General features: G+C 57.4%; 1 protein-coding gene across 3 annotated transcripts in view; it reads right to left on the bottom strand.

Moving 5' to 3' along the window:
* Positions 1-11,363, bottom strand: part of CLUH (clustered mitochondria homolog) — a 31,869-nt gene extending 20,506 nt beyond the window's left edge. Inside the window, exons 1-2 of one of the 3 annotated variants that reach the window (XM_051635620.1) lie at positions 11,187-11,363; positions 907-1,088 (exon numbers count right to left, since the gene is read on the bottom strand). In XM_051635620.1, the coding sequence (XP_051491580.1) occupies positions 907-1,088; positions 11,187-11,307 (303 nt within the window). In that variant the 5' untranslated portion in view covers positions 11,308-11,363. Of the gene's footprint in view, positions 1-906; positions 1,089-4,669; positions 5,839-11,186 lie in introns of those variants that run through there. The other 2 variants (XM_051635618.1, XM_051635619.1) reach the window with 2 other exon arrangements.
* Between the last annotated feature and the right edge of the window lie 4,109 nt (positions 11,364-15,472).

Genomic DNA, 15,472 nt, shown 5'->3' with positions numbered 1-15,472 from the left:
GGCCAGAAATCACCCCAGCCCAGGCACCAGGGCTGCTCCTGCCCCCCTGCCCCTGCTCTACAACACTGGCTCCAGCCAGAAGGACTCAGGGTAGTTTACATAAGCTGTTGTAAACAACCTGGCCTACTATTATTAGCCTATTAAAACTAACAGCCAAGGGGATATAAGGGAGAAAAAAGCTAGGCTGAGATACAGCTAGTTCCACAGGGGAGGGAATTTCACTGCCCTCCCTTTTGGTCTTGGGGAGGTAAGGCCTCCCACTGGGTTTAGTCTCCAGATGCTCCTCCCCGCAATTAAGAGAGACTTCATTCAAATGGTTTTGGTGGAGTATGGAGCTAAGTCAGACTATCAGCTAGGCATGCCAATGCCTGTCCTGAGCTGGCAGCACATGTCACTGTCCCCATGACACATGCAGAGCAGAGCTCTCTGTGCACAGCAGGAGCAGAGGCTGCATTGTTCCCTTGATCTCCAGACTGGTGCTTGAGCTCCCTGAGCTGTGCTAGTGTCTGTTGCTGTTCCAAACCCAGGTGGGCCCCAGGGAGCGTCACGTCACAGCCGCTGGGCAAGCAAGGGATTTTTGTTGCCTGTGAATCAGACCCAGAAATCATGTTTCCACATCTTTCCCCTAGAACAGCCATTTCCCGTGCTCAGCTCCACGCCTGAGCTCCTCTGCTCCTGGACAGCAGGAGCCACACCTCAGCTAATCCTCCCTCCAGAGGCTGGACAAGTCAGGGAGCTGTGACCTGCCTGAAGGTACTGTCTAGGCCATGGGGGCAACAGGGGCCTTCCTGGGCACAGTCCCCTCTCCCCATCCTTGCCTGGTTGGCTGAAGGGACAAGGCTGCATGTGCCCTGGCTCCAACGCCTCCCGCCTCTGTCCCCCTCCCCAGCCAGTGAAGAGAGGTACCTGCAGGGAAAAGGGCTCTATCCCTGGAGCACAGATCTTGACAGTAAATCCTGTGTCCTGTATGACGATGACCTCCTGGTCGTTCCCATCTTCTCCTGGGTCAGTCTCTTCGTGGCCGTTCTGCCTGGCGTCCTTCTCGCCGTGCGGGCCGCTGCCGTTCATCAGTGCCACCCCCGGGTGCTCTGGGCGGGAAGAGAGGGGTTGAGTCTGAGCAAACGGACTGTCCTCTCCCAGGGGCTGGAGAGACCAGATCGGAGAGACCACAGCCCTCTGGCCAACCCAAGAGAACCAGGGGTTAAGAGGCAGGAAGCATTTTACTCTGCACTTGGTGTTTACTAGAGATAGGTGTGCCAGGCCCTTCTCCTCACAGCGTAATTAAGGCGCTCTGCTTGCCTGCGGGGTTTGCATCTTCCACAAACCGCGTGCGGAGAGGGCAGGGAAGGAAAGCAGGAAGGATGGGTCAGTGTACAACATTCAGCTTAGTCTTATGAAGCCTCTTAATTAAAAGAAATGGGGGTGTGGTGCTCTGTGGCCCAGAGGCAGCTGTAACCTCTGCACCAACATGTTGCACAGCTCCTGACAGACCCGGCAGGGCACAGCTCAGCCAGGAGAAGGGAGGGGAGCAGACGGCAGAGGCAGCTGGGCTCCTCCGCAGGCACACACGGCTCCCACGGCCCTGCCCGCACCCGGCCACCCTCTGCACTTCCCAAATACTTTGCTGAGATCCCACGGTGCCAGGGCGAGGCTTTGCCTAGGCAATTATATTCAAGAAAAAGGTGATGACATTTCAAATGCTCATTTAGACAGACATGTCAGAGGGATGGGAGCTCTCGGCACCTACTTCACTGCTCCAGTGGAGCATTTCCTTTTCCAGTAAGGCAGTGTCAGGGAGTAGATAAGATCTAGGAAGCTACAGGTCTCCTACAGCAGCCTACAACCACCAAACCAGGCTCTTTGTCACAGAGTGGTTGCAGTTGGAAGGGACCTCTGAAGATCATCTAGTCCAACCCTGCTGCCAGAGCAAGATCACCATAACAGATCCCACAGGAACATGTCCAGATGGGTTTGGAATGTCTCCAGAGAAGGAGACTCAACAGCCTCTCTGGGTTGGAAACACTCTATCCCCTTGCACTCCTCTGAAGCACAATACAAGGCTACAGCACCAAGCCCTGCTGAAATGTCCCCAGAGGGTCACGCTCCTGCGTCAGACTATGACTGCCAACAGCAAACCTGCCTCAGAGACAAATGTCAAGGCTGAATTAGGATGTGGTGAAAGAACAAGAAACACAAGGACAACACACCTGTTCCAGAAGCAGCAGAGCTACCTTGAGCAGCCTTGGTTGCCTTCAGCATCCTGGCAGCTGCTGCTCATGCTCCCTGTCACCATGCGTATGTCCCCAGCACGAGCTGTTAATTTCTTTGACAGATGACACCACAGGCAAGCCAGACAAGGCCTGGCTCCAGCTCTAGCAAGCTGCAGTCATGCTGTAAAGGAGGAAGAAAAGCTCCACACAAGACTGCCCGAGATGTGATTTCAGAAAAGTCACACCATGCCCGGAGTGCTGGGGAGAGCCACTCATCACACCCTCCAGCCAGCACAGCCGGCTCCTTCTAAGAGCCTCAGCACCTGGGGACAGGGAGAGCGGGAAAGCTGTCACAGAAGCACTGCACCCGGGGCTACCAGTACCACAGACATGAGGGCTCCTGAGCCACCCTCACCCTGCCCACCCAGGCAGGGCAAGACCACATGTCCATGACCAAGGACCTTTTCTGACACAGTCGGATTCCAACCTCAAGGCGCCCCTTACACACAGCAGAATTCCTCTGGCCACTGAGGTGTGGAAGGGGCAGCCCAAGGGATGTGCCAGCTCCTGTCTCCCTGCTCTCACTCCCAGCCATGCCACCTGTCCTGATGCTCCTGCAGCCTGCCCTGTGCCCTGCCAACAACGGTTGGCAGGACATTCCCAACAGGGACACTGCCAGGTCTGAGTAAATGCGATTTTGCTTTATGTATTTTACCTAAGCAAAATGCAGAAGAGAAGGTGCCTCCATCACAATCAGAAATTATCTGGCCAGCTTGGAGCTGGAAGTGGGGAGGAGAAAAGCAGTGCACAGGGACTAACCCGACAGAGGAGACAGGCTTCCCACAAGAGCTCAGCACCCCAAGCATAGGCTGGTCCTGAGCACAGCAAACGCCTTCAGCTGCAAAGCAAAGTGAGACCTGGAAAGCCCACACACAGCAAGGAAGAGTTACCAACCAAGACCACACTTCTTCTTTTTTGACTACTATCAGATCCTCAGACTACTGATCGTTTCAGAAATTGGAAGACTGTTTCTTGTCTGCAGAAATACAACTTATTCACACTTTCCACCTCTCCTTCCCTACTTGAGTGAAGCTGGGGCTCGCACAGCTCTACCCTGTGTGACAGAAGAGACATGTAGAGGCAACACCTTCTCATGCCAGGAGATCCAGCTCCAGCCAGCAGGTTAGCCCTCTGGTTTAGGGCGAGGGCTTTCCTGTGGGGTTTTTATAGAATGGGCATATTTTGATGAAAACAGGGAGTTTTGTTTCAAGCCCAGGTGATGGGAGCACAGGCAAGCATGCCTGGGGACATGCTGCCTTGTCCTGTGTGCTCTCCCTGCAGGAAACGGAGCTCCAGGGACATGCCAGCATCCCAGCAAGGACCCTCCTCCTCTGGGCCCAGGGCTGGTACCTGCAGGCGCAGCAGAGCCTGCTGAGCTCTGGCTCTGCTGGCTGCCAGCCCAGCTGCAACACCATGTTCTCACTGCTACTCGGGGCACAGCACAGGCGAGCAAACCCCACAGGACTGCAGCACGGGGAGCACGGGAGCAGTGCAGCCCTGGGGAGGGAGGAGGTGGCACAGGTACCATCTCACCAGGAGGAACCAACCGCCTGACCCAGCTTGCAGCTGGCAGAGAGCATCAGTGTAAGGATTAAGTTTCCTCTTTGCACCTGGACAAGAGTACACACGCCAAGGTGACAGGGCCTGTTCAATCACTACTTACAGTGAGTCTGCAGAGGTGGCAGGCACTTTGTCAGCCTGATCAGGCAGGACCCCACCACCAAAGAGGGTGAACCTCAATATTAATGGCTGCAGACAGCATAGATCAGGGCAAGTATTAGTTAGCAAACAAACCTTCTTAACCAAAGTCAGTGACTAATTTTTTTTCTTAGATTGTGAGGTTAAAAAGAGACTATGCTAGCAAGGACAGAAGCCACTCTGAGTTACCATTTAGTGCCATATTGGAAGGACTGGCATGGACTGCAGCCATGCTATGCCAGAGCCTGGAGAAGCAGGAGAGAAGGAAAGCAAGATGCTTTCCTGTGTGGCTGCAGGATGGCAAAGGCTCTGAGCAAATGCTGCTCAGCCCCTGCCTGCCCCACACTCCTGTCCATGCCACTGCAGGCCAGGCCTGGCAGATCTGCTCCCATCCTGTACAAGAACCACATTTTCAGCCACAAACAAGAGGATTTGCCTTGTGAATTAAGGAAAAAAACCAAGCAAAACTCCCTCATGTTTGTTTTGCTGACAGGGCCAAGGTACAAACAGGTCCCTCTGTGGTACACACCCTGGGTGGGATATCTCGCCTCATTCCTCTTTTTTCTTCTGCCATGAAGTTAAAATGTCACCTGGCCTCCCCTCTCCTCCGTCCTGCCCCATCCCGCGGGCACACGCAGCCACCCCCCCCCGGCACGGCCACAGGGCGCTCGGGCCACACAAAGCGCCACGCCGCTCAGCACCTAGGAGTGTGAGCTTCTTTTTCTTCCTCTTCTTCTTCTGCTGGTGCTGCTTTGAAGGCAGTGCTTGTGCCTGACAGTCAGGATCAAAGGTGCTGGGGTGGGCAGTGGGGTCTGTCACCACAAAACCAGTACTTGTGTCCTGAGCCTTAGATGACACCTCGCCATGGGGAAACGGCAGCACAGCTGTCCCTGGGGCTGGTGTGGGCTTCCCCGCACTTGCTGGCAGAGCAGAGGAAGGTGTCCCAGGGCTCCCTGGGGAGGAAGCAGTACCTCTGTGTTTTGTTACACCATCTGGACCCGCTCTGGCTGTGTCTGACCACCAGGCTGCTCGTCCCTCGCTGTGGCCCTGGCCTGTGGGTCGTGCTCTAGGGGCTGCATTCCCCCTGTCAGCTGCTGCCACGTGCTTCTCCCGGCCACAAGATCTGTGGGCTAAGCTGCTGTCCTCAAGTTTCACACTGCTCTGGCAGGCCTCGAGCAACTGAGCATGATCGACCAGCCCTGCCGGCCCTTCCCCAAGGTCGGCTGGAAGGGCAGACGCTGCACAGGATGCCTCTGCCTGCTGGAGCAGGCCAGCAGTGCCGGCACCGGGTCCCAAACAGCTCTTACCACAGACTGGCACCATTCCTTCTTCGTCTTTGTCCTCAGAGAGGTCTCGGATGTATTTGGTGCATTTCTGATGGCTTCGAGTCACCACCTCGCTGGGGATGATGTCTGGATATGGCCCAGCACACTGGGCAGCTTCTGGCACCTCTGGGCAGATGGTGCAGCTCGTGGGAGCCTTTGGTAAGAGGGGTGACCTCTCATCGGGCGAGTTACAGCTGCGTGTCTGGAAGATCAGATCGGTGACATGCCTGCAGCAGTTTGCAAAAAGGCTGTTCCCCATGATCACACGCAGCCTGGCTCATCCAGCACCGGATTAGAAGAGTTTGTTTCGTTTGCAAATCTCTTGTTTGCACTCATATATTGAAGTCCCCACAAGGCAAACTCCCACACAGCAGCCCTCGCCCTCCGCAGCCCAGACCTGCTCGCCTTCTCACGCAGTCAGCCGCCTTCTCCAAAGAAGATTCCTGCTTGGCCCCAGGGTGGTGGGAGGCAGAGGCCCAGCAGCTGCCTCGGCGCGGTGTCCTGCGCACCCTCAGCTCACCAGAGCTGGCGCGGGGCTCTCCTGAAGCGCTTCCCAGTGACCTTCACCCGCCCTGCGCCCTCTCCCTGCCCGCCAGGCTCACACCATCCCGGCATCCGCGGTGCCCCGCACAGCTCCCAGCAGCTGAAGTTCTCCTCTCCCCGCCGCCCAGACACAAACCAGGCACCTCTCCAAGAGGCTCCTCAGGCTTGCCCAGGGATGCCGGCCCAATCGCCCCGGCCCGGGGGGGTTATAAATATCCCGACCACCAGTGCAGCATGGGACGAGTGCTGGGGCACGGCAGCGCTGCCAAGCCTGTGCGCAAGTGAGGTGCACTGAGTGACAAGGCGAGGGCAGTTACTATGGCACGGCGGGGCCCGCGCACAGCCATCCATGCTAAGCAGGCCAGCACAAAACAGCCAGGCAGCAAACCAGCCAGTAGTTCCCTGATGGATTTTCTGTCTTCTCACCCCACTCTGCTGTATGGAGCACAAACAAACGACAAACCCACAGACAGAACCCCCTAGCATCACTCCTCTCTCCATGCTAATTTAAGAAATCCCAGCAAACAAAGCAGGGTTACAGAGCTGGAGATTCTGTGCACACTGGGCTGTGCCCCACCTCCCCTGAGCATCCCCCCCAGCCATCACACTCCCACCACCCTGGTTCACAGGGACACATGCAAAGACCCGGACCTTTCAAACACACCGTGTACAAGAGCTGCAGCCTAAACCGACCTGCCCGGGAAAGCCTTCATGTCTGGTTAGCAGCCCTGACCACCCCCCAGCCAGTCTCCCGAGGGGATGAAGGGGCACAACTCTGCGCTGAGCAGAAGAAAAATAAGTGTCACATCCCTAGCGCAAAAATCTCAAACCTAGAACAAAGCCAAGACCGCACAGCTCTTGGGATGACTTGCTCAAGGCCAACACAACACACACAGAGGAATGACAATCTTTTCTCTAAAGAAGGCCCTGGGAAGGCTGGGAGCAGCCCCCACTGTCCTCAGAAGAAAGGCAGGAACCAGCTGAAAAACAGAGCAAAAGCTCCCTGCAGGAAACCCTGGCTCGCTCCTGTGGTCATTTCACAGGGAAGAGGAATCAGAGAGAAGTCTCTCCCACTCCAAATCCTTTGGCTGCTCCTTCAGTGCAGGATGCAAATGCACATGAAATTGTAGCTGAATGATAAATTAAACAAAATAAATAGTTTAATGAATGTAAATAAATTGACTAAATTAGCTCCAGAGATGGCCTCAGTGGAAAGGTTTCTGCAGGACATCCCATCAGGGGAGGTGGGACATGGCACAGACATGCCTCCCTCTGCCTCCCCAGTGGAATCACAGCTTCCCAGGAGCTTGCAGCACTTCAGGTATAACAAGCACTTATTTAACCAGGGCCCGTAGTGAAACATTAGAGCTGCTCTACTGCTGCCATTAAAACCTAAGTGGTTGCAGCCCTTCTGTGGGCAGAGGTACAGGCACTGCATGTCACAGGGACCAGGCTGCAGCCTGCCTGGCCAGGGCTGGTCTGGACACCTCTCCCGAGGCACTGACCACCCAGGGATGGCCACGGGGGAAATTGTTCATTCCTAGCTCTTGTGCATCTGCAGTAAAATTTGGCTGGATATACCTAAACAACTCAAGCCACATTCCAGCCTATTTAGGAGTTTGTGGCTTTTCTGTACAGGCATTGATCCTGAGATTTTTGCACTGCAGCCCCCAGGGCATCTGTGGGGGCCCACAGTGGCTGGCACAGGCACTTACAAGCCACTGAAATGCCTCATGCTTTGCATTTGGCACCCTGAGTTACCCACGTCGTGCTCTCCACATCTGGGAACTACATTTAAACGTGTTTGTAAACTTCGTATCTGGCCAAAACTCTGGAAACTCCGTCCTGAAAATAGCTGGCTGGGTGACCCTGCTCCAACACATGCAACTCAAACATCACAGAAAGCAGGAGCAAAGACTAGGACCTAAGGCAAAGTGCAAAGATCAGCACCAACTGTGTCAGGAAGAGCATGTTTCTCAAATTTCAAGAGCCAGATGAAGGAATTGCATTTCAGGCAGATACCAAGAAACAGTCGATAATTCTCCAAGTACACGTTTCCTTCTGGCACACACCTTAGTTTCAGAAAGCTACTGAAACAGTGAGAGCCCAAGACAGACACTGCCGTGACTGTAGATCTATTTTCCCACCCGAAGAGAGACGTTCTGTCGGCTCTGCAGGTGCCCCTATGCTGAACTGCCAAGAAATGCCAGATACCCACTCATCCCAGACCCACCAACATTAAAAGAGTGGAATGGAACAGAAAGCTCAACTGGCAAACAGGCATGTGTGAGCTCTGCTACATCAATGGGAGATGTGGGAGGTCAGATCCAAACACCAGCCCTGAGATGGCCTTGATACTTCTGGTAAAAACTGACCTGCTTCCAGACAGCAACAGCCCCTGTGGGAGTAGCCACGCTTTGGTTTTTATCTTCTGCTCTCCCTCCAAGCAGCGCCCCGTGGACAGGTTTTACTTCTCAAATGCAAATTAAAAAATGAGTGAACTTCAGACCTTTAAAACTTCCAGAATTAACAACTTTCTAGCATAACCAATTGAGTACAGTGCAAGAAAGCACAGCGAGCACTGGAGAGCTGTGCCAAGAGAGGGGTGTGCTGCCAAGTTTAGTCATTTACAGACGACAAAGACAAACACAGGACTCTGCAACACAACGCTGTTTTTACTGTGCATGAGGCAGTTCTGCGTCTGCAGGTGGATTTATCCAGGTGCATGTTCCTGACCTACTTCCACTTTTCAGCTGGGAAAACCAGGAGCAAGGCTGCTCAGGCAGAGCAGTGAGCTTCCAGCAGGAAGTTTTCTCAGTGGCAGAACCGCTCCGGACACGGTCCCCCTGTGCTCCCATCCCCCATCGTGCTGCACAGATCCTGTGTTATCATGCTCCTTTCCTCCTCTCAGCCTTGCGGCAGCGATCAGATTTCTCTTGCACAATGTTCCTCCAACTCTCCCCCTGAACCCTGTTACAACTGCACATGAAAAAGACCCGACTGCTGCAATTCAGCCCTTTCCAAAACACCAGTGAACCTCCAAGGTCGGGCGACAGACAGCAGTAGCAGATCCCCAGATGAAGACTCAGCCTTCTGACCTTGTCACCGAGGCACAGCTCCGCTTGCCTCCACAGCCGTTTCCCACTAACACCTGCTCTCCTTGCTTTTCTAACAGAAGACATGGCTGGAGATGTGGGTGGCCAGGAAGAAGAGGGATGGAGGGACCTAGCTAGAAAATACCAAATCTTTGGGCAAGGCAAGGTTGGAGAGGACTTTGTGGTAGCTAGAAGCACTGCTGAACTTGCACGAGACAGACTTGTTCTAAAGCAGTGACAACTGTAGGAACAGAAATACTCCAAGGCTGCACACAGAGGCTGTCCCTCAGAAGCCATTACAGGAACCCAACTGTTCACATTTTTGTGCATTTCTGCACTCAGAAGGACAGAGTGGCCCTGAGTTTTGTCTCGCGTGCAAGAAGCAATCTCTCCACAGTCCTCTTGCCTCTTAGAGGCAGAGCAAACAGCCCCCAGGTCCTGATGTCTGGCAGAGGGGTGTATTCCCTCCACGAGACACCCACTCAGAGGCAGCTCTTCTGCACCATGCAGGGTGCCCAGGACGGGTGCTCTGCAAACTGCAGGGGCAGCAGCAGCTACACCAGAGCACAGGCTGATTGTCTCTGGCAGAAAGCAAGGTCTGGGAACCAGAGCTGGTGCTGGGGCAGCCAGGCTGCCCCTGCAGTTCCCACCGCCTCAGCCCCAGGCTCTGGACAGGACACGAGCCTTCCTCCCCCTCCTCCCTGGGGCCAGGAGGTGTCTGAGCAGTCGTGCAGCCCTGAAACACAGGTAGGATGTTTCCCCCTCCCTGCCTCCTCCAGCAGTCAGCTCCAGCCCAGCGAGGCAGGGATTACACAGGGTAACTTTTTAACCCAGTTGCTGGCACTGCAGGCCTGACACCTGCTTTACAAACCAGGGGAAGGGGGAGGCTTTCAGCCCCACACTCCCCTCTCTTGAACTGTGTCCAACCCGCTCCGGCACCAAACACCAATGAACTTTGCCTTAGGTGACAAACTTCAAAAAGCCACCTCGCCACCTCAAATCAGGGGAGGGAGGAAGAGGCGGGCCTCTCCCAGGATACAAGTGCCCCAGGACGAAGGCCAGTCACAGACCACGCTGCTTCTGCCCTTTTTTCCTGTGCGTTAAAGATCAGAGAAAAAGGCTGCACCCGAGTGCCCAGCACAGAGAACTGGTTGAAGACACAATGCACCAAACTCAGCAAACTCCAGAGCAGGGGCAGCCTCACAGGGTGGGTGCCCAGAGCAGGCACTGGGGACCCGGGCTCCCCTGTCCCTGCCCTGGGCCACTCGGGCTCTGATTTAAGGCACGAGCAGCCAGCAAGCAACTAGGTAAAGCATGTCATTTCCAGCTGAGGTCTCGAACAAGCGCCTGCCCTTCCCAGGGAAACTCAACCTCTGGCTTTTGAGCATTTCCTAACGTGCCAACAGCTCCGGTATCCCAAACTTCCAGGAGGATCCAGCCCTCTCCCATCTACCTCAACTGAGAGGCCGCGATCAAACCGCGGCGGCGCCCACGGGGCCCGGGGAGCTCAGCGGCCTCAGAGCGGCCCCGTAACCCCCTGCCCGGCACTACCGGCCCCGGCGGGCCCTGCCCCGCTGCTCCCCCGTCCCACCGCACGCCGAGGGGCCGCCCCGCTCCCCCCTGCGCGGCCACGCGGTGGTGCGGCCCGGTGAAGGTCACCTTCACCGGGGCCCGGCGCTCCGCCGGGCCGGGCCGGGATCGGGGCACCGCACGCCGCGGCCAAGCCCCGCCGCCTCCCCAGGCCTCGGCAGCGGTTCGGCCTCACCGGGACGCGGATAAGCCGCGGGAATCACGCGTCCCGGCCCCGCTGCGGGCGCCGCGGCCTCCGGGACCGACAACCGGCGCCTCCCCGGGAACGCGGCGGCCCGGCGGGGGCTGCGCGGAGCCTCTCCGAGCCGCGGAGCGGGCGCCGGGCCCCGGCACGGCTGTGCCATCAGAAACGGGTTCCCTCGGGAAGGGGACTGGGAGATCGGTCCCGCAGCGGGGCAGGCGAGCCGGGCCCGGGCCGCTCCGCAGAGGTGTCCCCGGCGGGACGAGCAGCTGCAGCTGACAGAAGCGTCTCGGTCCCCGCCGATCCCCCAGACCCAACGTCCCCGCTCCCCCGCAACCTCCCCGGCGGGCCCCGGCGCCACGAGGGGGAAGGCGGGTCCAGACCGCCGGGACGGGCATCCCGGGACGGGCACCCCGGCCCCGCCAGGCCGCGCTCCCGCCGGGCCCGGCCCGCACTCCCGCCGCAAGCCCTGGTGCCTCCTTACCGGGGCGCTGCTGCTGCGTGTCCGCCGGCCTCCTGGCGCACGGTGCCGGGTCCTGCTGCTCGCCGCCCTGCGCGGCGGCCGGCACGGCGGCCGGCGGCATCTCGTCCGCTCTGATCACCATGGGCCGCGCCCGCCCGCCCGCCGCGAAGGACAGCTCGGCCCACGTGGTGCGGCGGCCCCGCCGCTACGGAGCGCGGCTGGGGCCAACCCCGCCCGCCGCGGCGCCTTAAAGGGGCCGAGCCCCCCTCCGAGCGCCCCGCCGAGCAGGGCCGCGGGCCGGCCCCGCACCGCCCCGGGCCGGCCCCGCACCGGGCGGGGCAGCGGGCTGCCTGCTCGGCTGGACTGGGCTTGGCACGGCGCCGGGCGGCGCGGCCCGAGCCGGGCAGGCCCCGCTGAAGGTCACCGGCTGCCTGCGCCCTTCCCGCGGGCCGCAAGGTCGCCGGGCGGGCGGGCCGTGCTCGGCCGCGGCACGGAGCCCCCGGAGGGCCCGGCCTGTGCGCCCCATCCCACCCAGCCCTTCGGGGCTGACGCTGGGGTGCGCCCCAGGGCCGCGGGGAACGGGCAGACACCCCTCCAGCAGCCACCTGCAGGTCAGGAACGGGAGCGGGGGCCAACCCTGCCATGGTGGGCATGCGGAGGGTGTGTGGGGGCTGCCCCCAGCCTCAGGGGAGTGGGGCACGGCTGTGCACCCCGAATCCGAGACAAGCCAGGTCAGTCACCCTCCAGCCCTGCAGGGGCCGCGGGCTCCTGCCCTGGTGGCTGTGGAGAGGCCCTGGGGATGGAAACACGGTCATTCGTGGCTGGAGGTCTTGGGGCAGTACAGCACAACCCGCTTGCAGATTTCAGTCTCTTTATTGAAAAAGGCATATTACAACGACTCCTAAATGACAGCTCCATACTCTAGTCTCGGGTTATTAACACGTTTTGAAAAGCACTTGGTTAAAAAGCAAAGTCGACGTTAACATCATCCTGGCGACTCATGGTGTCATGTAGTAAAACGAACATTCAGACAGAGTCAGAGCCTTGGCATCTCTCCCACCCCAGTGGTTCTCCCAGCACGAGGCACAGGCTTCTATTGTTCTCCACTGAGCTTCACAAACTTGGCCAAGGAGAGTGTTTTTGCTCCAATGAAACCACAGCTGTTCTGGAACCAGGGGAGCTCTACCCAGGGGTGCTTCCCTCCTAATCCCTCTGCCAGAGCCTTCCTGGAGTCCCCAGCACAGCACTGGACAGGCAGAGGGGATGTTCCCACCTGTTGCAGCCTTGGCAGGGACTGGGGTGCTGGCCACCTTCTGTGTGACCTTGAAACACAAGCAAATACAGATGGTGGCTCAGCATCTTACCCACCTGCCCAGGGGAGAAAGGGTCTGTTTTCTCAGGCACACAAAGATCTGAGCTACTCCTCCGTGGCCCAGCAGTCTCATTCCTGCTGTAACTGGGAAGGGGATCTCTCTTGGAAGCCACAAGATCAGCGAGATCTTTCGGCCAGAGGCGGGAGGCATCGCTGCACGCCATGGGGACCAGGTACCACTTGGGCTTGTTTGGGGTGAACTTCTCACACATGCAGCTTCCCCACCTGTTCCTGCTGGAAGGTAGGAGGGAAGGGAGGGTGGGATGGAAGGATTCGATATGGTGACAGTGCCGAGTGTCACACTCTGTGTCCCCCTGCCCACAGGCTGCAGCAGGGAGCTGGGGCAGCCATGTCACTGCAGGGCCAGCCCCCGGCAGCTCTGGCAGTGAGGAGGCAGAGGCAGCAGCCTGGCCTGGGGAGCCAGGGGCAGCTTTTGGCCAGCTTTTGGTCGGCTAGGAGAGGAAGCTCTTTTATCTTTGTGCTCTTCCAGAGCGTGTTGTCTGGCGGGATCCTCCTGGTTGCTGTGCTCACTGATCCCAGGTTTCCCTTGCTCACCCAGCCCCAGCACACTGGCATTGCTGATCTTATCCACAGCATGAGGCAACCTCTGGATGCCAGGGAGTCTTCTCTCCCCTCCTTCGCGTTCCCTGTAAGACTTGGCAGCCAGACACTGCCAGTGCAAGAGGGTGACAAGAACAAACGTGCAGCGAGGCGGCTGCGGCGTCACCACAGCCGAGACTGGCTTGTCAGGCTGCTGGGAAGCAAGGGCTGGGGCTCCCAAAAACAAAAGTCCATCAGCGTGCTGTCAATTGACCTTCCTAATGGGGAGAGCTGGCTGGAGAGCGCTGCCACTGCCACTCTGGGACCTTATTTTGGGGGACTTGTGCGTAGGGATGCTCTGTGCAGAGCAATCCCTGACCACCGCTGGCCCCCGCTCTCCAGCCACTTCCAGCAGGATGTTCCTTGCTGCGTTGCTGCTGGCTTTCCTGGGCATCCAGGAGAGACCACCCCTCAGCCACCAGCACTGCCCCTGGTCCTGCCTGGCCTCCAGCAGGGCACTGCACAGGAAGCCTTGGGTAACACTTGCCCTGCAGCATCCTGAGGAGGTCTCGGGGAGCAGCGGCTCTGTGCCAGCCCTCACCATGGCACCCCCATAGCAGGAAGAGGAGGACACAGCCAGGAGTGCTTGAGTTAGCCCCAGCAAACACATTCAGAAAATATGGCTTTTTAATTAACAGGGTCAAGAGGGAGAACTTCCCAACTGCTCTGCCCAGGGTTAAAATAAGTCCCCTTGCCGCTTGCCCCCTGCCTGCCCCAAAGCTGCACCATTTGAGACATTGATTTCTGAGAGAGCTTTACAAAAAATAATAAGGATAAGAGAGGTTAGCAAACCCAACACATCAAATCCATGAGCCTCTGCAGAGCTGCAGAAGGAGGGGACAGTGCAGAGAAGAGGTGCCCAGCTGTACACAGAAAGCTGGCAGCACGTTGTGGTTTATACACAGAAAACATTGTTTAAGAACCGAGCGTTATTGCTGTGCACCCACTCCAGCCTGACCACCCGGACCCCCTGAACACCCCATGTCTGGAGGTGCTGGCAGGCGTGCTGGGGGCACGGGTGGGAGCTGCGTGTGCCCGGGGGTCCCAGGGGTCCGGCCCCACAGACCCAGGGCACCCACACGTCCCTGTCACACCTGGCGGGCAGCGCGAGGCCCTGCGAGACCCCCGGGGCCCGGGGTGGGGGGCAGGGCCTGCCCGGGCTCCTGCTGCTCCCAGGGCTGGCCATGGCCAACAGCAGCCTGAGTGCTAACAGCAGGAATGCTGCCTCTGTGTTCTATTCTTTTTGTTTTCTTTCTTCTTCTTTTTTTTTTTTTTTTTTTTTTTGATAATTAAATCTCTTGGATCATTTTATATAAATACAAAGATTAAAATAATTTATCCCAACATAATTTCTAGTACAATCATACAGTGTTTCCCCTTCAAAACAAGTGCATGTAAGTGTATATATATATGTATATATATATATATGTGTATATATAGTATCTCTAGAGCTTCCCTCCCCCCCAAGAAAAGCAGCAGCGACTGAAGCAGGTACAGCACGCAGGAGCTGATCCTTCCCGCTCCAAGGGAAAAGCTCAGGGCTCACCCCAGCAACTCATTTCCACATGGGCACGACAGAGGGAGGGGGGATGCTCCCTCTCCATCCCTTCGGGAGCCCCCCCACTGCTGGCAGCTCTGGGGGCTGCAGGGCTTGGGGCCTGCCCAGCTGCCTGCCAGCACCAGGAGGAGCCAGAAGCACTGGGGGGACTGGAAATGAGATTAACTCCTGGAGCAAGCTACTAATTAGTGGCAGAGAGGGAAGGATCCTGCAGCTCAGACAGGGTTGCTTCATTTACATACTAGGCACTAAAAATGACGATTCTAGGAAGGTATTTACACAGAAGGAGGATCATACCTGTCCCTCTCCTTTTCAATGCTCAGTCATGAACACCATGATCTTACCAAGGATTTTATAATAAAAATGCAACACGCTCTATCAGGATTGTCTAGGGAGGCGAGAGGAAAGCAGCCACAGCTACAGGGGCAGCCAGACAGCGCAGGGACACGCATTATCCTTGTCCATCTTACAAGAGAACAGAGACAAACCCTCAGACAAACCCTCTCTGAACCTGAGAGAAATGGCAGAGCCTGCCTTAAACAAACCACTTTGCAATGGGATCTGGGCTGGGAGCATCCCACAGCCTTAACAAGGATCTTACTGGGGCTTTTCTCCCTTGTGCAACTGCCCCCAGGTGCTGGCGGGGCAATACCAGAGCCCCCATGCTGCCCCTGCACCCCTCAGGAGGGCAGTTTGGGCACAGGATGCTTTGCAGCTTTGCAGCTGTTCTCAGGGTGACAGGCTGGGAGGGCAGGTGGGGTCCATGGGGGTCTGCTG

Source organism: Apus apus, chromosome 18, assembly GCF_020740795.1.
Source record: "Apus apus isolate bApuApu2 chromosome 18, bApuApu2.pri.cur, whole genome shotgun sequence".
In the NCBI taxonomy this organism is placed as follows: domain Eukaryota; kingdom Metazoa; phylum Chordata; class Aves; order Apodiformes; family Apodidae; genus Apus; species Apus apus.
This window is presented reverse-complemented; position numbering and strand designations above follow the sequence as displayed.